Source organism: Miscanthus floridulus, unplaced genomic scaffold (assembly GCF_019320115.1).
Source record: "Miscanthus floridulus cultivar M001 unplaced genomic scaffold, ASM1932011v1 fs_313_2_3, whole genome shotgun sequence".
Taxonomy (NCBI): domain Eukaryota; kingdom Viridiplantae; phylum Streptophyta; class Magnoliopsida; order Poales; family Poaceae; genus Miscanthus; species Miscanthus floridulus.
In genome coordinates this window covers 13,515-34,760 of record NW_027096567.1, presented here as the reverse complement: position 1 = coordinate 34,760, position 21,246 = coordinate 13,515, and the positions used below count along the sequence as shown (strand labels likewise).

The 21,246-nt window shown below is 42.2% G+C and overlaps 1 protein-coding gene across 2 annotated transcripts; it reads right to left on the bottom strand.

The window, feature by feature from the left end:
- Positions 1–1,283: 1,283 nt before the first annotated feature.
- LOC136531277 (autophagy-related protein 2-like) lies at positions 1,284–12,773 on the bottom strand. 2 transcript variants are annotated; one of them, XM_066523943.1, is made up of 14 exons: positions 12,446–12,773; positions 10,559–11,577; positions 9,809–9,957; positions 8,699–8,952; positions 5,522–8,593; positions 5,320–5,432; positions 4,329–4,521; positions 3,753–3,866; positions 3,556–3,663; positions 3,248–3,380; positions 2,914–3,116; positions 2,296–2,492; positions 1,694–1,882; positions 1,284–1,603 (listed from the first exon to the last, which is right to left on the bottom strand). In XM_066523943.1, exons 1-13 carry the CDS (start codon positions 12,629–12,631, stop codon positions 1,822–1,824), a joined length of 5,802 nt encoding a protein of 1,933 aa, XP_066380040.1. In that variant the 5' UTR covers positions 12,632–12,773; the 3' UTR covers positions 1,284–1,603; positions 1,694–1,821. The 2 variants fall into 2 exon arrangements, with proteins under 2 accessions (XP_066380040.1, XP_066380041.1); XM_066523944.1 differs by having other exon boundaries at positions 1,715–1,882.
- Between the last annotated feature and the right edge of the window lie 8,473 nt (positions 12,774–21,246).

The window sequence follows — 21,246 nt, the reverse complement described above, 5'->3', positions numbered from 1 at the left end:
TCTGGACCACACATCGATGAACGGATGGCTGGGGAGAATTAGGTCATCGGCACAGTGATCCCGTCGGCGGAGGCCATGGTCGGAAACTCGGAAGCTCACTGGCGCAAGCCTAAAACGGCGTAGGCGCCTCGGTTCTCCACGGGGAAAGCACGGGGAGTTAGCTCGGGGTGCGGCGAACTCACCTGGCCACTTCCCTGGGACAGTGATGGCTCAGCGACGACGCTAGGCTAAACGGGGTGGCAGCAACAGTTCGGCGGCGCGGCGGTGCGAGAGTGACAAACGGCGAGAGAGGGAGCAAGCAAGGCACCGTCTACTTGCTTACCTCTTAGCGAAGCTCGGCGACCGATTCTTGACGTCGGGGAGGCAGCGCCCGGCTCAAGAAGCAGCGGTCGGTGACCTTGAACCCGACAAGATCCCTAGCATGCGCACGGCATGGGGTTAGGGCTAGCTGCGGCTGTGACTTGGCTCGATGGGTGTGGCACGGCACAAGAGCTCTTTTTATGGGGCCACGAGGCGTGGGGCGTACACCGACCGGTGATGACGGCGCGAAGGTGGACTCCTGGTGGCAGAGTCTGGCTCGGCCACGGGAAGAAGGCACGGCTGACAGGGCGGGCCAACCTGTCGGCAAGAGAGCGCACGAAACCCGGCGGTCAGTCACAACAAGAGACAAAGGAGTGGGCGCACAACTGGGCCGGAGCAGAGCGGGCCGCAGAGACGGAGCGCGCGCTTGGGCTTCGACCGCGGCAACTAGGCCACACGAGGGATGGAGGGAGTCGGCCTACGGAAAGGATGGAGTGGTGCTAGGCCTGCGCGGCTGCGCTGGCTGGGCACCAGCCCGAAAATAGAGAGGGAAAGGTTCTTCCTTTTTTTTTTCTTTTCATTTCCAAACCTTTTTTAAATTCTCATTTCAAAAAGCATTTCAACAAATTTTGAATTTCTTTTTGAAGCAAAACAACTCATCTTAATAAATCAAATGCAATGACATGTATGCTCAAATATGTTTCTAAACCCTATGATGAATTTTATTTTAATAAAAAATTATTATTTTCTATATTTTATGAGCACAAAAATACATAATTGAATCATTCTAACTTTATTTCAGAAAAAGCAAATTTTCGGGTGTTACACAAACTTGAGATGGTTTGACTTTCAAAAAATTGGAATGACATAATTTGGAATGGAGGGATTAACATTTACCATATGTGCCCAGATATTGGCATGCGCAATAGTAATGCTAACGCACGATATTTTTGCTCACAAAGCGACAAATGACACCAGCAACAGATCAAAACATTGATGGTAATATTTACACTTGCAAATCGTGAGAACTTATTGTCAGCGGACCAGAGGCGCGCGCACACACAACCAAAGCAAAAGAGATATATTTACACCCGCACAACTCACAGAGCAACCACATTATGTACATCGGAGACATTCATGCAAGCCCTAGGGTATCTTCATAAACTAAGCGAAGAGGGATTACAAAACTTCCACGTGCCTGCGTGGTGGAAAAGATGAGTGGTAATTAAACCCTTATATGTGTTAATTTACATAGTGTAAGGTTTTGATGCCACATATAATCTGTCCTACGATCTGTACACACCTGCGCAGATGGATCAAAACGTCTGTAAGAACACATAGACAATGCTGTCTTTCAAAAGCATTAAAGTTCTGCAATAGCAATCTCGCTTACACTGTAAAGTTTGCACCTCACCATTGGACGAGACTGGCACAGGAGCTCCTAAACCAATTGCTTCAGAGAGATGGTGTAAGGCGCGCCAAAGAATGAACTGACCACCCAACTCATCTTCTCAATGACGTCTATGCTTGAGAGGGTCCCTGGTATTTGTACATGGATTCTTTCTTGTGCTCAGGATCAAGGCTGCAAATGTGTAAAAAAAGTTTTGCTAACACAAATTAGCAGCAAAGACATGATTCCTTCACTAAGTGAAGGCACAATTGATCCTTCAAAAATATGTTTCTCTAGCCAGATTACAACAAAAAAACATCAAAATTACTCCACTTCGTTGAATTAGTGACTAAGTCCGACTGCTGACAGACATCAAAATTATTTTCTGCTCCTGGATTATTTAACAGACTAAAAGTAGAATATCAAGTTTATATGACCTGGAAAAGTAATTTCTTGTGCGGTGTTTAAAATCTCCGCTGACAGATCCAAGCTCTTTGGTACTCACGTATTACGTGGATAAAATTCTATCGATGATTTAAGGCATAGTGTACAAATAACAATAGCACAAATACTTTAGAATGAGTTCAGAATGTGCAAAAACTGACCTGTTCCTTAGCCCAAGAAGTGCATAATGTAAAGCACGAGCAGATGCCGAGACTGGAGCTACTGCAGCAGCTGGTGCTCCACAGATTGCAGTAGCCAGAACTGATCCGACACCAGCCCCTCGGTTATAAACTTTAATAGGATTGCCAATGAGAGCAGAGGCAGTCCTTCCAAACCCATCAGTTAAACTTTCATATGCCTGCAAAATTTTTAACTAATGTTAATAACACTAAAGCACTACATGAAAGGTGTAGTAGTTGTTAGGCCTCAGGGCTGTTCAATGACCAGACTTCAGTCATTGGGAATATATTTCAAACTTAGTTCCAAATCATAAATTATAGTTCTAAGTGATGCAAAGAGTTAAAAGCAGTCCCAAACAAGAACAGCGTACCCAGTGCAGAGAGCTCCCGCTCTGTGCGGGGTCTGGGGAAGGGTGTCAGTGACAAGCCTTACCCTCGCCTGTGCAATGCGAGGAGACCGCGACTCGAACCCGGGACCTTCCGGTCACAGGCGGTAAGACTCTACCGCTTGCACCAGGCCCGCCCTTCCCCAAACAAGAACAGCAATGTAAGTAATTATCAAAGATCCTAATTGTTATGCAAGGCAGAGGAACTCAGTACCTGTTTCATTCCTTGTTGTGCACTTTCAGGTTGGTTAGCTCTAATGTTGTGTTTTGTTCGTTTTGCTTCACATGAGGCTAAAGGTGGTGGAACAGTTGTAAGGGCGTGTTCTGTCTTCACAAGCATATCATGAGCTCCTGCAGCCAAATGGACTCCAAGTCCTACTGCTTCAATGGTAACACTTCTAATAAAAGCAACTGCGCCTGTCAAACAAGAAATGAAACTGTCATTGTTAGTGGTAATGGAGGATGGTGTCACCATCAAGCAGTTCATAGTACCACTGCATAATCACAATTCCAGCAGAAATACTAGCTGACATAATTTGTATCTTTACCTCTTTGCACTCCCTTGAGCAATTTCCGATCCTTCTTGTAGCTTTTGATGGGCAAAGAGACCAACTTTCTGGTCCCTGAACCAACAGCAACTAGTGATCTTATTGGAGGAAGTCCTTTTAGCAATTTGTGCACCTAGACAACAGATACTTCAGTTCAGACTACAGGGGGATTTATATAAATCAAGTGCAGATTTAGTATTTTCTATGTATTTGCACAAGCAAATCTAAATATTATCTCTATTTCTTGTAGACTTTTCCTGCTATCAAGTCATGTCTGAGAGTACAGGTACACAAGGGGAGATAAGGACCTGATTTTTAGAAATGTCCTCCAACCATTCCGCAGCTACTGTGTCACCTATGCTGTTCCATCCGTAAACACCCATTGCAGAAACATGCTTAAGCTTCAAATCAATTCCCTGTGCAAGAAATCTCATATCAGGGCTGTTATACATAATCATCAGAAAGTTTCTTTGCTGCTAAATGTGTTTCTTTCACTAGAGTTTACCTTCCATGGAAGAATGTTGAGAAGTTCTGCGTAATTTCCCTTGCCTAGTGCAATCGGGTCAAACTGACGGGGTATATAATTAATGTGCAGAACAAGTGGCTTTACATCAAATTTCTGGCATCAGAGAGGAAAAAACAGATCACAATGTTATATACTGAAGACAAATAGGCCCTGCGGCTTACAATGAAATGATATATGATTGATGTTTGTCACATGAAGCAAACAAAATTAGCACTTGCTTGGCCTTTTGTCCTTGCTTCACCCGAAATGTTTAACTTAAAAGAATACTTATGTGACAACATGATTGTGTGCTAGTGTTACACTCAGGTTTCAGTTCATTGAGTGCAATCTAATAATAATAACAATAATAATATATATATAATTAATAATATTAAAAGCAGGAGCGTATCTTCCATATGTCGTTCCTTCCACCAACACTGCTAGATTTTAAGATCGTCTAATGGCCTAGTCGCCTAGATTTTAATTCAAAGAGCCCGTAACAAATACGACAAAATCCGATGATTGTGTTTGTAGTTCGCTGAGCTGTCTGTTAAAGTGATGATGAGCATGAAATACCTGAAAGAAAGGAAGTAATGCCTCATCCACAACTGTATTGCTTCCATTGCTTGTGCTCTTCACATCAACAGTCTCATTTTCGCAATGCAAATGAGGGTCATTGTTACATGAATCATTCTTGAAGAAATTGATTAGGAAGTTAAGTTGCTCTTGATCAAGATGCAACTGTAGAGGCAAAATCTCGAGATGGAGCCTGCAAAAATTAGGATAGCGCGACAGAAGAGAATCAATTGTAATTATAATATCATCAAGAGAGCACAAGGTGAGAAAGAGTATTTCATATTGTTTCTATGAAGAGCCCTCTTAAATAAGAGCACTGAAAACATGCTTGTAGGATGGTGGTAAGTTCTCCAGTTGTGAGGCTACGAATCAGGGCTCGAACCCTGGTAAGTATGGGTTAAGACCTGGCTTGTGGCAACAATGCACCTGTACAGGTGAGAGCTGGCTTTTGGGTGGCCTTTTGTCGACCTTTCAAGCAATGTCTTTTCAGATGTCTCTCCTTTTTTTCTCCCTTTTTAAGCTACAACATACTTTTTAGACTAAGCAATAAAAAGGGTCCCCCAAAGACTCCCTACACCCTCCAATGCCTATGCCCTCCCTCCCTCTTGCCTAACCCTTTGCCATGACAGACCAAGTACCATCAATGTCACCTGGGTAGTGGGTACAAATGCCTTATGCCTCAAACTCCAGTGGGACACATTTAGAGCCTCTGATGCGTAGGCTCTACCATTTATGTTTACTCACTTATGCAAAAAGATAAATTAGCAAGTGCATCCTGCCTTATTTCATAACTGATCTGCAGCCACTACATATGTTTTTCAACTACAATCTACCTAACCAAAGAATGTTTTCCTATAAGTATGAATGGCATAAATAATCTTTTGAATCAATTGAGTATGGCAAAACTCAGTATGGATTAACAGAAACAAGCTAAGGGTCTTTTTTCATCATATGAATCCAATCTTATGTCGAAATGTAATACTTCATTTACCTGTAGTCTTCCAAAGGTGCCTGTGGCTCAGGCCTCACAGACTCCAGTTCTAACCTGAATGCACTGGAGCAAGACTCTCTTGGGTAATCCTTTGAGTTGTAACATCCAAGAACCTTTTTAAAAGGATGAGAATGATTACAAATCATTAGCCATGGAACTAAAGCTAGTTTGTAAATATAATAACTTGGAAATATAGAAATACCAGTTTCCACGGAGCATGGATACTTTGATCACAAAGAGTTAAGTCCTCAGCAGCTACGGATAGCTTAGATATAGAAATATCCCCATTTGGATACATGTCAACTTGGATACTGAGCCCTCTCAAGGTAAATTCCAGTGAAGAGCTCTTATCTCTTCCATCTGTGCATGTTAAGCTAGTCGAATCTTTCTGAGGTAATAACCAGTCATCTCCAGCATACATCCGCCACTTTACATCTATATCATGAATATGAACCTTTCCTTTCAGATTACAATATTCATCAGGATTCAAACTGCAAACAGAAGCCACTTCGTGTTGAAGTACTTGCTCAACTTGCTTGTTTTTCCTTTTCAAAACATGATTCTCAACTATTGTTAAGGGAACATTGTTATACCATCCAGCATCCTCACTTTCCAGGGTTCTACGAGAATTGTCACCAGATGTACATTTATGCTCTTCATCACATAGAGTTGATAATGATTGATGAAATTCAGGCATATAATATGAATCAATGATTTGATCAGGACAGGCATTCCGTTCTGGTGATATTTGAGTAACATTGCCTTCCGGAGTAGATCTAAGAAATTCGTGTGAAGAAGTGGCCGCATTCAGCTCAAATCCATCATCCGTCTCACTGCTACTACATAAGTGATGGCAATTGCTCTCCCAAAAATTGTTGTCCAAGCAATCCTGTGTGTAAAAAGCATTCTCAATAATATCATCAAGCAGTCCATCTGACTGGTAATCCCCAGAATCTGCCGAAATCTCCAAACTGCTATCAGACTTGTCTGATGCATCAGCGGCCATATTTTGCCTGTTTGCCTGCTGAACACTATTCCACCTAGACTGTAGATGATCTAAAGCATCCTGCATATCTGGACCATATAGCTGCTGGAGTTGGGATCCCAAACCAATAAGACCATGGGTTGTGTCATGACATGTACCAATATCAAATTGGGAATCAGATATTTCAAGCTTCCAAAAGGAAGAATCTAATCTTAGAGAAGCTTCAATGAACGTGTTCTGGGCAACCTTCGCATAACCTGCTTTACGAAGGTAATCTACACCATAACTGCAAGTGGCATTTGTTGAGCCAGATGATTGAGAAATGAGGAGCCCAAGATCACGTAACTGGATATCAAAATCAGTAGCTGCAGAGGCTGATGCAGATTTATTATGGAGCTTAAATGATGATGCAGCTAAAAGGCATGAGAACAACTTGCGGTCGGCTGCTCCAGCACTGAGAGTGGAATTTTTAAAATGAGGTTCATAGCTAACAGCAACATCAGCCAACTCTATAAATAAAGATGACGAATAAGGTTCTCCAGACTGATAGCTATTTACTGTGTTACTATCATCTGACTTTTCAGTTCTATCTGAACCTGAACTGAACAGCAGGCATATCGCATTGATCCAATCCATACGGCCACCAGGTGCTACAATTGTACCAGAACGAACATCAACAGAAGTGTAGTTCTCTTTTAGCTTTGGGTTCCTGATGTGGGTCACAGAACAGCCAGCAGCGCCAATAGACAGCACATTAGTACCTTCACCATCACCCCGCCTGCAGGCAGAGTCCTTGCAAGCCACTATAAGAAAATCTTTACTTTCTCCAGGGACTTTATCATTCTTAGCACTAACAGAACCCCAAAGCTCACCTTCACCATGATTCACCCAAAGAAAACTGGCATTGTTGAGGCCTCCAACATTTGAACAGGAGAAAAGAGAAAATTTTGAAACTTTCAACTTAAGAGAGTTCCAGGATCCTTTTAGTTCTGCCTGTAATAAAGGACCAACTTCCACTGTTTCATTCAATTCAGTGCAAATTTCCAAGATACTGCATTCAAAAAGGACAGATGTTTGAATGCAGATATCATTGATCAGAACAGATTGGTCCTTGGAATTTCCAGAAATGCTTGTTTGTTCATTTGATATCCCCTCAATGACATGATCTAGCAGCTTATTAAGTAACTCGCAATCCTTTTTACTAAGTTGTACTGAGACACAAGAAAGTTGAACATGAAATAAGAGCTCAGTGCTCTTAAGGAGCTCCTGGCGCATACTGGATCCTGTCTCTGCAAGATCATGTGTTGAAGAAGGGGAAATGCCAGCCCATTTGCTGTTCTGTTTTTTAGTAATCTTTTCATCATGCAGCTTTGGCAAACTCCAAGCATTGTTCAAAATCTCAGGGCCAGTTACAGGATACTTTCTCCTGATCAGTGTGATGCCAGAGTCATTATAACTGGCTCCAGTAACAGAAAGAATCTTCATCGTAGAGAAAGTTTGCCTACTTGAAGAACAGATTCTACCAACCAATACATTATTGACTGGCTTGACCAAATATACGTCTATGTTCCCTAGAGCCAAATGGATTGAGGTACACGGCTTGCTAAGATGAACCTCATTTTGCATTTCATTTTGAGGGTTTCCTACCATGTTCAGACATGAAGTGTGGTCGATCACCAGGAACTTATCCAGGACAGATGGGTGGCTCAAATCCCATGAAAACTCAGATGGAAAGCACAGGACGATTCTTGCCGGTGATAGGGATATCTGAACTTTTAGACTTCCACTTGAGGACATGTTTGTGCTGGTAGTCAATCTGCTTCCTTTTTCGTCACCATGCTTTTGAATTTTATGCTCTCCATGTGACAAATCAGACTCAACTTTACTTACAAAACTCAGTAGCATGTATATTGTATGGAAGTGCACCCATAAAAGCAAAGGAGCCAAACGGATCGACATAGAAGTTGAGCTTACTAAATTGCCATCTTGATCTTTGGTACTGACATCATAATAGAATGTGCACTCGCCAAAAGTTTTTAGCAATTCAACTTTAGTCAATTGACTCAATTCACTTGAACTGTTGCCACAAAATTCATAGGTTTCCACCGAGTGATCTCCAGCAGCAAACAAGCACTGAGGGAGGGAAGCTTGAACTCCTTGCCGCAAGTTATTGTTCAAGAAGTGGTTACCAAGGTTTGAATCATCTGAATTATTGTTTCCGGCACGGTAGTATTCATCAAGCTTAATTTGGGCAATTGATGCCTTGAACCTTACATTTTTTGGATAAGTCTGCAGATATCAATAAGAAAAAAATATTAAACACCAAGCTTGGTGAAACTAAAATGATGCATGGATTAAGAAGCACTGCTGTACCAGTACAGACAAAATGAATACCTGTAGATCAAGGTGAATGTTCTCACACTTGGCTTTGAGATGATGCATATTTAAGCTGGAAGCTTTAGCAGGAGATATAATTGATTTCTCAAAATGCTCAGAGGAAAGGCAGCTTGAAAACATTTCAGAATTTCTCATATCATCCAATGCACTGACAGGAACACTGGAATTTTCGATATCTGTGTCATCACTGAACAAAAGAAGAACAGATACCTCAGTGATGGAGGCTCGTAAGGTCCTCTCCACAACTGGTTCTGTTACCGAATGAAAAGTAAAATAAGTAGTCATATATATGGATGATCTGATCATTTCAGTGGCAAAAGTAAAATACTACAACCACATGGTTCCATAATTGAAATAAATGCAACGGTTTTGTTCATGCCTGTGGTACTAACAGATGACCATGATAGTGTCAGTAAGCTATTATTCTTAAGTCACGTCTGTTGCTATTCATAATAAAGAAGTGCGATCAACATCATAATGGGCAAACTTAGAACATGGTATATAAGCTTTTGATGAAACACTGTGTTTTTGCATGAATTGAGAACTGCGTCGAATGTTAAGGGTGTTTTTTCAGTACATTCAGTCAACTACTTTACTCTGTTAATTAAAATCCGTTTTTTCAATTTCTAATACTAATTTGAAAAGAAAAAACGTTTTTTAACAATACCATCAATTGAATCAGAGGTCCAGAGCATGTTCCATCATTCATCGATATACTTAGGTGCTGACAGTCTGATACATATTCCAGTCACAAGAAAAAAAAGTTGCCCTATTGGGACACAAGCAGTAAATGAACTTTAAGCTTGACCAACAATATCTCGATGAATGTTTAAAGTTTAGCATGTACAGATTCAGCTTGATAAATACTTTCATGATATCATAATTTATTGGTTCAGGAAAAGCTGTGTTTTGGAGACTGTCCATGTAAAGGATGCCACTTTTTTTCCTAAGAAAAACAATCTATTTAACATGGATAGTTTCAAGAGTCAAAGAAAATGGCAGATGAAGAAGCCACATTATTCATTCATAACCAAAACCAAGAAGAGTGGAAGGTATGGCATAAGCATTAGTAAACTGAAAGTAATACACCAAAGTTGGAATGAATACCTTTAGGAACTTGATCAGATCCAGAAGCTAAAGTGGATGCAAAACTTATGGCATTGAACACTGAACACGTCCAGTCCCATATACCACTGTTTCCTAAACTTGACTGGGAGTTCCTCAATTCCTCAAAACATTCAAAGAACTGATCAATGCTGTCAGAAATAACAAGGGATTAGTAATTAGAACATCCCAAAAACAACTTCTTTTAAAAAAATAGCATGCTTCCCACAACAATAAAAATAAATGAAACTTTGAAAACAGAAAGAAATTCTTATGGAAGAATTACTTAAGTGCCAAAGCAAAGGGAAATTTATGCTAAAGCCAAAGAAGAGAACTAGCACATTTGACCACTAAAACTCCTGGCTATATATCAAAGGTGCAGAGAAATACTCAAGCAAATAATGCCAATGGCCCTCTGCAAATTGCCCTGTTTTATATAAATTATTAATACAGGGCTTCAAAGAATGCAGTAAAGAACAATTCGAGAAAGAAGATAGCAATAAGTGTGTTCTGTGGTGGCCATAAATGAAAAGAAATGAAAGAAAAGCTGTTTAGTGTTTACAGATGGAAAGCATGCACAGACCAATGGACTAATTTTGAAGACCTTATAGCTGGTCTAATATTCACAAAATATAGAAACAGAAGCAAATTGTGGTATAGCAACATTGACAATAATATGGCAAAATTAATTCCAAGGTGCACTATGAGAGTTAATTAGAATTTCAAGGAATGAAATGTAGGGCAGAAACAAACCTTTCATCACAATCTGAATCAGGGTCGCCTAGATCCTTACGGGCAACAGGCTCCATCCAGTCTGTTATCACATGTGCCCTTGTAAGGAAAGAATCCTGAATTTTATCCTGCTTGCTTTGATAAAATGTGCTCTGTGCCAAGTATTCACTGGTGGCTATCACAGAATCTGAACCTGGCTTCAAAGAGCTTGAAGCAGGTGGACAGAAGGCAGAGCTGGAAGAACTAATAGAGATATCTGCAATATTATGAACACAACTCTGTTCGTCTACTGGCTTTCTTTGGAGAGAATCCCATACATTCATGATCCACTGGATGCTGCTGAATTGTAACCGTAATTCTAATGAATCAACTGATACATCTGCATCAATTTTCTCAAAGTTCAAGCACCCCTTATTCCATGGGATGCTTAAGTTGAGTTTACCGGAGAAGCCACCAATGGGACCAGTTAATACTGCAGTAGTACTATGACGTGCCGAAATGTCAGCTGTTCCTCTAATTGGATCATTTTGAAGCACTGCATCGACATCATCCATCTTCAAAAACTCAATGACCGCCTCATGGAAAGTTAAAAAGTTGTCCAGTTTAAATAGACCAAGTTGGGTTCCAAATTCCACCTCTTTAATTCGGAAAACTAGAGATCGACTAGTTTCTGGGAGTCTACTATTCAAACTGATTTGAGGATCAAATACGACATAGACATTCTTTAACTTGATATTAAAGCTTGTCAGAAACCATTTGACCGCACTGGCAATTCTCTTTACACCTTCATCCACATCTCGAGATACAGAAGTGGAACACTGATTACTATCAGATTCATTTCTTTGGGTCTTGACTAGTGTCTGTGTGTCACTAGTACTACCAGAGACAGAGCATTCAGTATGCACATCATCAGCTTCACTTGCAACAGATGGAGCAAGCAGAAGCTCCAATTCTTCAACAACAATCTTGCAGCTAGCAGAGAATCTAACTAACAGGGATTTTATCGATCCTTCTTTCAGCGTAATAGGAGATCCTGATAACTGAAATAATACAGAAAATTAACTGATTATTTCACTTTAAGACAGGAAGCAAACAATTTAACTTCTGCAGGTTCCACAACTTTTTTTTGGCATTCGAATAAGAGATGATTGTGGTATGCTAAGTACCACAATGAATCAAATGAGAAGAAAAATAGTGAACAAAGAGTATTGAACCTACAGATAACAGCAAGTAAAATCATAGACTAACTGGCCACATGATACTTTCTGTTAAATTGAATTTAACACTAGCCACCCTTAGCATTTCGGTGTGTACACGCTTTACATTGTAATGTATTTTAATTTAGGATGCTTCGTATGAATGCACTGCAACAAAGGTGCATAGCCTCTTCTCCTGCCCCCAAGATCAGATTTTGCAGCTATTCCATAAACTTGCATGTACAAACTAAACTAATAAAAACTACTGAAGTATACAATAGAACAACAAATTGAGATTGACCAAAATTGACACAGACATCAATCAAAAAAATTTCTACAGCTCCACTTCTTTTCCCCACCAGCCTTCAGGTCCAGCACGAAAATAGCCAAAACCCCTGCCTCAATACCAACTAGAATTCGCGCCACAAAACAGTGGCCAATCACGATCAGGATTTAAAACGAAACAACTAAACCCACCCGGGAATCAAATCAAATTATTCCTAACTTCAGTACCAAGTTCTTAACTTCCACACGCCACAATTCGATCACCCAGAAAACAGGCGAGCGGCAGTCGGCGATGGAACCATCACAAAACCTAACCTCCCTCTGCGCCTAATCGGAAGCGAACTGCGACGGCTCCAATACACATGGGAGGGAGAACAAGACGCGGGAGCCGCGAGAGCAGGCGGGAAGGGCGCGGAAGAAAACGCACCTTACGGTTGATGAACTCGGCGTTGAGGGCGAGGTCGTTGAGCTGCAGCGTGCCGCGGCCAAGCTGGATGTCGAACTGATCGAGGTCGAGGTCGCCGAGGATCAGATCCCCAAGCCGCTTCTTGAGCAGCGACTTGCAGACGCGCTTCAGCAGCGTGTCGAGACGGAGGCCGTCCAAAAACCCCATCGCTTCCCCTTCCGCGGCGGCGTCGGCGTCGGCGTCGGCGGTTAGAGAGGAGGAGGAGGAGGCTCGCCGGCGACGGAAGCGATAGTTGCTTGGTTCGATTGATAACAAATCGCCTTTTTCGTATTAGACCCTGCGGACAGGGGCAGAGTTATCGCTACTTGCGTCGGTCACCCTGGGAAACCGCGTATTTATGCGCGCGCAAAGGAAGTCTGTGCCACTGTCCGATGGGGCCAGCCACGTCGGATTCCAATCGGGTTAGAACTGGACACCGTTTTGATGATGGTGGCCTGGCGGGTGACGGCACGGCGCGGCGCGGCGCAGTTCTCTTCCCGTCCCACCCAAGTTCGTGCCGGCGCAGTTCCTCCCCGTCAGTCCGTCACCGGGCTATCAATACTTATAAGCCGTATTTTTTCAGCTAACGAACAGTATTTTTCTCTCACAATAAACTAGTCAACGGAGCCATAGCTTATCAGCCAAACAAACAGGACGTATATTGCGCAAGCAGGGCGGCGCGGTGGGGGGGGGGGGGGGTTGAGGGAGGGCGGCGCGGTGAGGACGGCGGATGAGGGTGGGGGAGACGAAGGAGAAGGACACGGTGGGGGAGGGTGTGAGGAAGGGCGGCGTGGTGCTGGGGTCGAGGTCTCGAGGAAGGGCGACCCGCTTTTCCTTGTGGCGCCCTTCTTCCCCACGTGCGGCTGCCACGCGCTCTCCCCGTCACGGCTCCCCTTCCTCCCGGCGGCGAGCGGCCGCTCCTCCTTTCGGATCCTGAGTGGCAAGTAGCCGCTCCTCAACCCCGACACTCAGATGTCGTTCATCTCGGTGGTTTTTCCCGATGGGTAACGGTAGCTCAGTGGACGAGAACCTGACAACTGGGTCTCATGTGTCATTGCATATAGTGAAGGTTTGAGGGACTTGACAACTGGGGCAGTTCGGTTGATGGTTTCTACGGCAGATAAGCCGGTTGAAGCTGATTTGTTGTGAGAGAAAAATATTGTACCATAGCAGCTTTAGTTGGAGTGAAAAAAATTCAACCCTTAAAAATGAGGGGCAAGCTCTCAAACCAAAAGTAGAGGATCTGATTTTAAGGGCTGCTGCTGGAGTTGGAGTTGCTCTTACGGAGGTGAAAGAAATTATATTTGTGACTAAAAATAGGTCCCACCAGTCTACCACTATCGGAGCTAACGTTGTAAATACTCAACCTCTTCGGCTAGTGCTGATATGATCATATACGATCGTGAATTATTACTGCTGGCTGGTTTGGTGGAAGAGAAAAATACTATTCTAACTAAAAATTTACGATCATTTATGACCAAGCGAACCGGCTGACTACCATCCATGTCTACCGTCCCAAATCCTACAAGCCAAGCAAAGAACGGAAATCACCCTCCCCGTAACCAAAAAATGATCCCAAAACACACATTTAGTTTTAGACTAGCACCTGTCGGCTGCAGACTGCAGTCTTTGAGTGACCAATATATTTTGGTAAATTTTCTTGAATAGTTTAGTTAGGTGAACTTAAGTATACACTAGTCAACTTCGGATTAATTTCTTGGATAAAACAAAGAATCAACTTACGATTGAAGCAGCCTGATAAATCAATGCAACTTTCTTTTTTTAATAAGCATCTACGAGTATAAGGAAGAAGAGAGATGTCATTCAAAGTTGATCTCGTGACCCTGTTCGCTTCTTTTATAATCCATCTTTTTCAATTTATTTTTTCAACCAAAATAGTGTTTTGACTTATTTTTTTAGCGACACGAACGGAGCTTATATCAGAAGACGTTCTTGTTGAATTAACTCTCTCTCTCTCTCAGCATCAATGGATCTCTCTCTCTCTCTCTGAACATCAATGGACCATGAGGCTTATCAGGCAAGTATGTCTTTTACTTCTGCATGACTCCCAATAACTCAAGGCCAAAATACACGAAGATCATACTCTCTCTGTCCGCAAAAGAATACAATTATGGTATCGTGCCGATCAATTGAGATCAAGTTTAACTAAGTTTATGGCAAATAGTATTAGCATTTATGTCTCTAAATAAATTTATTAGAAAAAAAAATATTCTATAACTAATCTAATTGTACTTATTTTGTATAAAAATATGTTTGTACTTTTTTATATAAATTTAGTTAAAGTTTAAACTGTTTGACTCATCAAAATCCGAGAATTGCATTCTTTTGTGGACGGAGGTAGTATTTACTTGATGTTGACTGGTATTTTCTTTGTTATAAAATGTATTGTTTTCTCTTATTTGCACCATCGAATGGCTATTTTCAAGAAAAAAAAACATTGCAATCTTCTTTTCTTTAAAAAATATAAAGTCCTAGGAGATAGTACTACTACACAAGTTGACAGGGGCTGGCGGTGGCGCACAAGGGATAGAGGCGGTGGTGCTGAGGTGGACCAGGATCCCGTGTGGGCAAAGGATTCTGCAAGTAACGGAGGTCGGGCCCTTTTTCCGTTGGAGTTGGGATGGCATGCCGGCCCTCTCCTCAGCCCGCAAGATGTGGGTGCGGCATGTGACCCACACGAATATTTGGCCTTGGCTTATCAGCCCTGTAGCGTGCCGGTCTTCGGGCCTTGCTGTGCCGTACCGGAGTGCTGGTCAGTTGATTTCACGTAGCCATGTCATTTTTGTCAGTAGATAGCAAATATATAGCTACCTTCCTTGGTCCATGAATGTCTCCTTGGGGTATACCTCCTAAATCTAGAAAGTAATTTGACAACCAATGCTCCCTAATAATCTTCTAATGATATTTTAAGCTTCACATAAAAGAAAAATAGAACAAGTGAAGTTCAGTAAGCATATATATGTTTTAATATGATAATTTTTTCATTTTTGAACTAAGGACTTTACTCAAATAACAGAATTATCTTAGTTTAGACAAGCTGTTCGGCACACTGAAAAATAAGCCAAAATACTGTTCTGGTTAATTGTTGTGAGGAAAAAATATTGTTCTGTCTGTAAACAGTATTCATATGAACAGTGTCGCTGTGAGTGCGCTGGCCAGCCCAGCCCCAGCCGGCCGAACGCGCCGAGAGTTTAAGCTGACTTATTATTCACTTCGCACATGTATGGCGATGATTGTTACACAGCATGTTTTATAGCGTCTTGGCATTTGGCACAAAGTGAGGGCTGTACTTCTTGCATTTCAAATTAGCATAGTTGGGTTGTTCGAAAGCTACAAAAAATAATATATGGCTCTCTCATTCTGTTGCATAAAGTAAAATATAATTATATATATATATATATATATATATATATATATATATATATATATATATATATATATATATATATATATATATATATATATATATAGAGAGAGAGAGAGAGAGAGAGAGAGAGAGAGAGAGAGAGAGAGAGAGGAAAACTGGAAAGGAGGTATGGTGTAGTTATTACCATTAATTTAAGTATATATGACATGATCAGCTCTTAGGTAACAACTAGCAATCAACAAAATTTCCAAATTGTAGACAATTGAGAGAAAACTAAAGTAAACATATCCAGAATAAAAGATCATGGAAACCAGTTTCACAGAAATAGAAACGACAACATCTTTATCACAGGTTAAGGTGCTCAGTTGCTCACCGATTTGATGGCATGAATCCTGAGCCAAATAACTGAACATGAGATAATTTCTATCAGTATCCATCTTGTGACGAGATAAGGGGGGACATATGAGCTCCTCGAAAGAATAAAAAAACAAGCCGAGATGGTAGTCAACACATACATCCTGCTAAGCGATATAACAGAGGTACATAACTGAAGATATCAGACAATGAACATTACCTTGAAGGGTAGGAGGTATGATCGTTTAGCAGGATGTTTCGATGATGTCAGCATCGAGCTGTGCATGAGATGGTGCGGCCGGTTAGGGGACACCCGTTGGCACTGCTACTGCCCTCCTTAGACTCAACCGCCGTCACCATCTCCTTGCCCGTCGCAGGAGCGCAAGATATGGGCTGTGCTGCCGTTATCTGCCTGAGGCACGGGCGCCATCGGCTGGCCTGGTAGACCATGCCTTTTACAAAGGGAGATATCTACACTTTGATCATCATAATATCAAAAACTATTTCAAACATGTCGATGATTTTTGAAAATGGGATCATGTTTTGTACAGAAGTTTTACCTTGCAACGTTTATGTATTCTTATAGCAGCAGCAAAAGTAAACAGTTTCATGTGTAGTTCGATAATATGATAGATGTTTTACTTATAATGGCTCTCTGAAAAAACAATTGGCGATGCTCAAATTATTTCTACATGCAGTGATTTATATTGCCAAATGAACTCCAAAATTAGAAAGTTTCAAGTTGAAATTTAGTTTAGCCACAGATAAAGCTGATTATTTGCTTGTTTATCACTTAAAAATAATTTTTTTAAACTACTTAGAAATAATTTGACGTCGTGTAAATTAGAGATCATATAATGTGGCAAGTGGAATTAGCATGAATGTCTATCCGAAGGCTATTATGGGACATTGGATCCAAGCAGAGTGATTTAAAAAAAATGATAGTTGGATGCATTTAGCTGGTATGCGAAGGCTATTATCGAACAGCTGGTATGCATGGACATGAATACATAACAAACAAAATTGAAATCCATTTGAGTATGTAGAATATGTACCATCAACCATCTTGAGCTTGGCCACATTTCGAGCTTACAACAAGCATGCATCAAACAGTCAAGCTCAAACTGGTAAGCATCATTTATGACATAAACATGGAAGACAGGTGTCGGCACAGCCATACAAGCAAAACATGCGGCTGTTTACAGTTTATCTCATGAGCATTCAGTCGAACAGATCATGTACGACATCCATGCCGACGTCGAGTCCAGCGCAGCTGCGTAGGAGTCAGTGGGTGGGTGCTGCCGGTGCGACATTGCGGCTAAGGTCGTTGTAGGTAGCCAGAATGTCGTGGCCGTCATCCCCTTCGTCTTGGGTTGTCAGCCGCCGGTGCGGCGAGATGGAGGCTGCGGCTCTCGGGCCTTCGCAACAGAGACGCTGTAGGAGACAGGGGAGTGCGTCCGGACGGCGGGTCTGGGATGTCCTCGACCCCGACGGTCGGAGGTCGGAGCAGCCACAGCCCAAAGGAACGGATGCGCTCGCAGCTCCCGAGAAAGGGCCTGGTGGAGGGAGACCGTGGATCCGCAGCAGGCGGAGAAAGCCGCGGGCGGCGGTGAGAGCCGGACGGAGGGAGAAGGAGGAACGACGACGGTACGAGGCGCACGGAGGGGAGCGGGAGGAGGAACGGCGGTGGGCTGGATGCGAGGAGGAGAAGGGTCTGGAATTGCTTCTGGCCTGACGGTTTGCGAAAGCAGCCGGAGATCCACGGCCGGAAATTTGGGATGATGTGGCCATTACCTCGCAGAACGAGGGGCCAATGTTCAGGGTGCAAGATTCGTTTAACATCCAATTGATTTTTTTCTTCCTTGGACTCTGTCCAACAGAATGCGTTTGGATTTGGACATCCACACATGCCTCTGAGTACAAACGAAACTTGGATTTTGGATCCCAGATGAGTCAAACTTTGGACATCCAATGGATATTGGCACCCAGCCGCCAACGCATGCGGGTATTTTTCTCTCACACCAAATCAACTAACTGTACTTTTAGCCATGGCTTATCTGCCAAATGAACGGGGCGGTACACGGTGACGCCGAAGTCTTGCAGAACGCATCGATGACTGCATCCTATTCGCCCGAGGCCAGTAGGCCACGGCACGTCGGCACCCGCGCGCCCCCGCGATAGAGGAGCAGCTTGTGCACGCTGGTCACAACATCCGACGCGCCAAAGCCGGAGAAGAAAGCAGCGCGGGGCGGATCTTTTCATGTTTCACCTAGGTTGTGTTAGCCACTGTTACTCTCGGCGGATCTTTTTATGTAGGTTTAGTCCATGCAAGTGCAATGCTTACCCGTGGTTCAATATGTGTGCTAGTGATGCAGTAGATATTGTGGTGTGGTTGCAATCTTACCGGTAGCCATGCAAATAGCTAATATTTCAAAAATACATGAGCTGAAATGATATTGAAATATAACTGCCAATTACAGACACTCCAGCTATATTAGGCACTACATCTAAGATAATTAGCCATTACACACACTCAAACTATATCTGGCACTACTACATAGGTTTCGCTCTTCTCTCAGTTAACCTACTTCTCATGCACTGTTACTGATTAACAACAAAGAGTTGTATAAGTGTAGAGGAGTGCTATTTATGAAATGAAGCTGCTTCTGTGCAGTTCTAGATGTTTTTTGAAAGAACAACACAGATCCTACACCTTAACAACATTATTATTTTTTAAGAAAAATAATTACCAGAACCTTTTACAGTGAAATGAGTCGTGACAACAACCTTTAGATGTTGCTTAAAGGACATGGTAAAGTTCTGATCATGCTTGCAACCACCTAAAAGAACATGTTAGTGAATATTAGTAGTGTATGACCAATTGTAGAAATGAGCAATGCATGTTCTTATTCGACTGATTTACATATGCCAAATAGATAAATTTGCATAATCTCTACTCCAAACAGCAATCCACTATGATTAGTTTACTTGAAACTGATTGTACTAAGGTGAAGAAACTTTGATTGGAATCCTGCACAGAACCATTTATAGATGACGGGAGAGTGAAAAGAACCTGCCTAGTAGAAGATGTGGGCATCGCTGTCTACTGCATACAGGAGCAACGTGCTTGCTTTCATAGATGGGGCATCACTGCCTGCAGGAGCAGCGTGCTTCCAGTGGCGAGAAAGGAAGGAATGTGACTGCGTGAGCTAGTGGTTGATTCTGCGCAATATATTGCTGCTGAACTTGAGCGGTGACATGTCCACTGGCCATTGACTCGTATGATTTATTTATAGCTGTTTATTAGGGAACTTAAGCTGATATGTCCATTGGCCATTGAGTTGTTTGATTTACTTATTGCTGTTTATTAGGCAACTTAAGCTGTGACATGTCCATTAGCCATTGACTTGTTTGATTTACTTACTGCTGTTTATTAGGGAACTTGAACACATTTTGGATTGCCTTTGCAACTGCATTTATGTCTTAATTCCATGTTACTTAAAAAAATTATGGTTACGTAGGGAAGTTTTATCTTGTCGACTTGGGTTACCCGAACCAAATGGGTCATCTTGCACTGCACAAGGGAACGAAGTATCATCTCCAAGAGTTTCGGCAAGGACCAATGCCAAGAGGTAAAAAGGAGCTCTTTAATTATTCGCATTCTTCACTTCGAAATGTCATCGAGCGGTCTTTTGAAGTTTTAAAGATGAAGTGGAGGATATTGTTAGATTTGTCGAGTTATCCAATGCCAAAGCAAAGCCAAATAATTATGGCTTGTATGGCCGTTCATAATTTTCATTCGAGAGAGTGCTTTAGCGGATACGGACTTTGATATGTGTGATCAGGATGAAAACTACGTTCCAATGGTCGAAGCATCATCTTCTTCCCAAGGAAATAGACATACGTCAAGGGGACGAAGATCGAAATATGAATCAGTTTCGGGATTGGATAGCTGATGGTTTATTTAGGAGATCGTAGGTATGATGATTTGTAATATTGAATATTTATGAACTGCACGAACACTCTTTTCAATATATGAATGATTTGGGGAGAGGAAAGCCTGCCAGGAGCGCGGCAAGGCAAATCAAAGCAGCGCGGCCAGCACCACCACCACCACCACCAGAAAAAGCAGCGCGGGAACAGGGGTACAACCCCTAGCTGATTTGTGTATTGAATAGAGGTATCATGGTCTTTGTACAACAGATTAGTCCCTTAAACCAAACAACGTATGGGACTACAGTTTAATCCCCAGTCTCTCGTGCCAATGAACCAGGCCCTTGGGCAGCGGCTGCATGGCCGTGGCAAGTAAGCTGCAGGGGACGACCATAGGCAGACGAAGCCAAGACACGGAACTGCATAGAGAAGGTTGGATCCTAATTAACCCCATGGTACTGTTCATAGATTGAAAAAAAACCGTACATCTGAGAAAAAAAAAAAACTCCCTTTTGTATCTCGTGTGGAAAAAAAAAGAGATGAGTTGTTACATGCAATTTGGAAAGAATTGGCCTACCATCTCCAGTTTTATCTATTGTTATTACTACCGGGAGACGAAGCTTGCACGAAATTCTCAGCCTCCCAAGCGTGCAGCACGGGAACACACGCCAAAAAAAAAATCGGCCGTGCCTTTTCAAGCCCTATGACAAGCTGACAGTAATTGGCCTAATTTCCCCTGGAATATAATTTCCCGGCACTTGTTGACGTACGGGGTAACTTTTGGAGCGTAATTTGTATGTTCTGGTTTAAACTAAAGTAGCTGAATGAGTACGTACGTCAAACTAGTTAAATTCAGCGTCTACGCTAAAATAACTCAAAGAGAAAGATCCTCCAGGCTAGCCTTTCATCGGCTGTCTTTACCAGGAAATGGTCTACGGTTAAGCGAACTAGGCTTAGTTTAGCGGTTAATCTGCCCACTCGCATCATCGGTGTATTATAAAATTTAGCATCCTTATTCTTTCGCTGGCAAACGAGGTGCTTGAAATCTAAAAGTTCAATCTCATACTTTCATGAATATATATTTAGTAGCAAACGTGGTCGTGCGTTG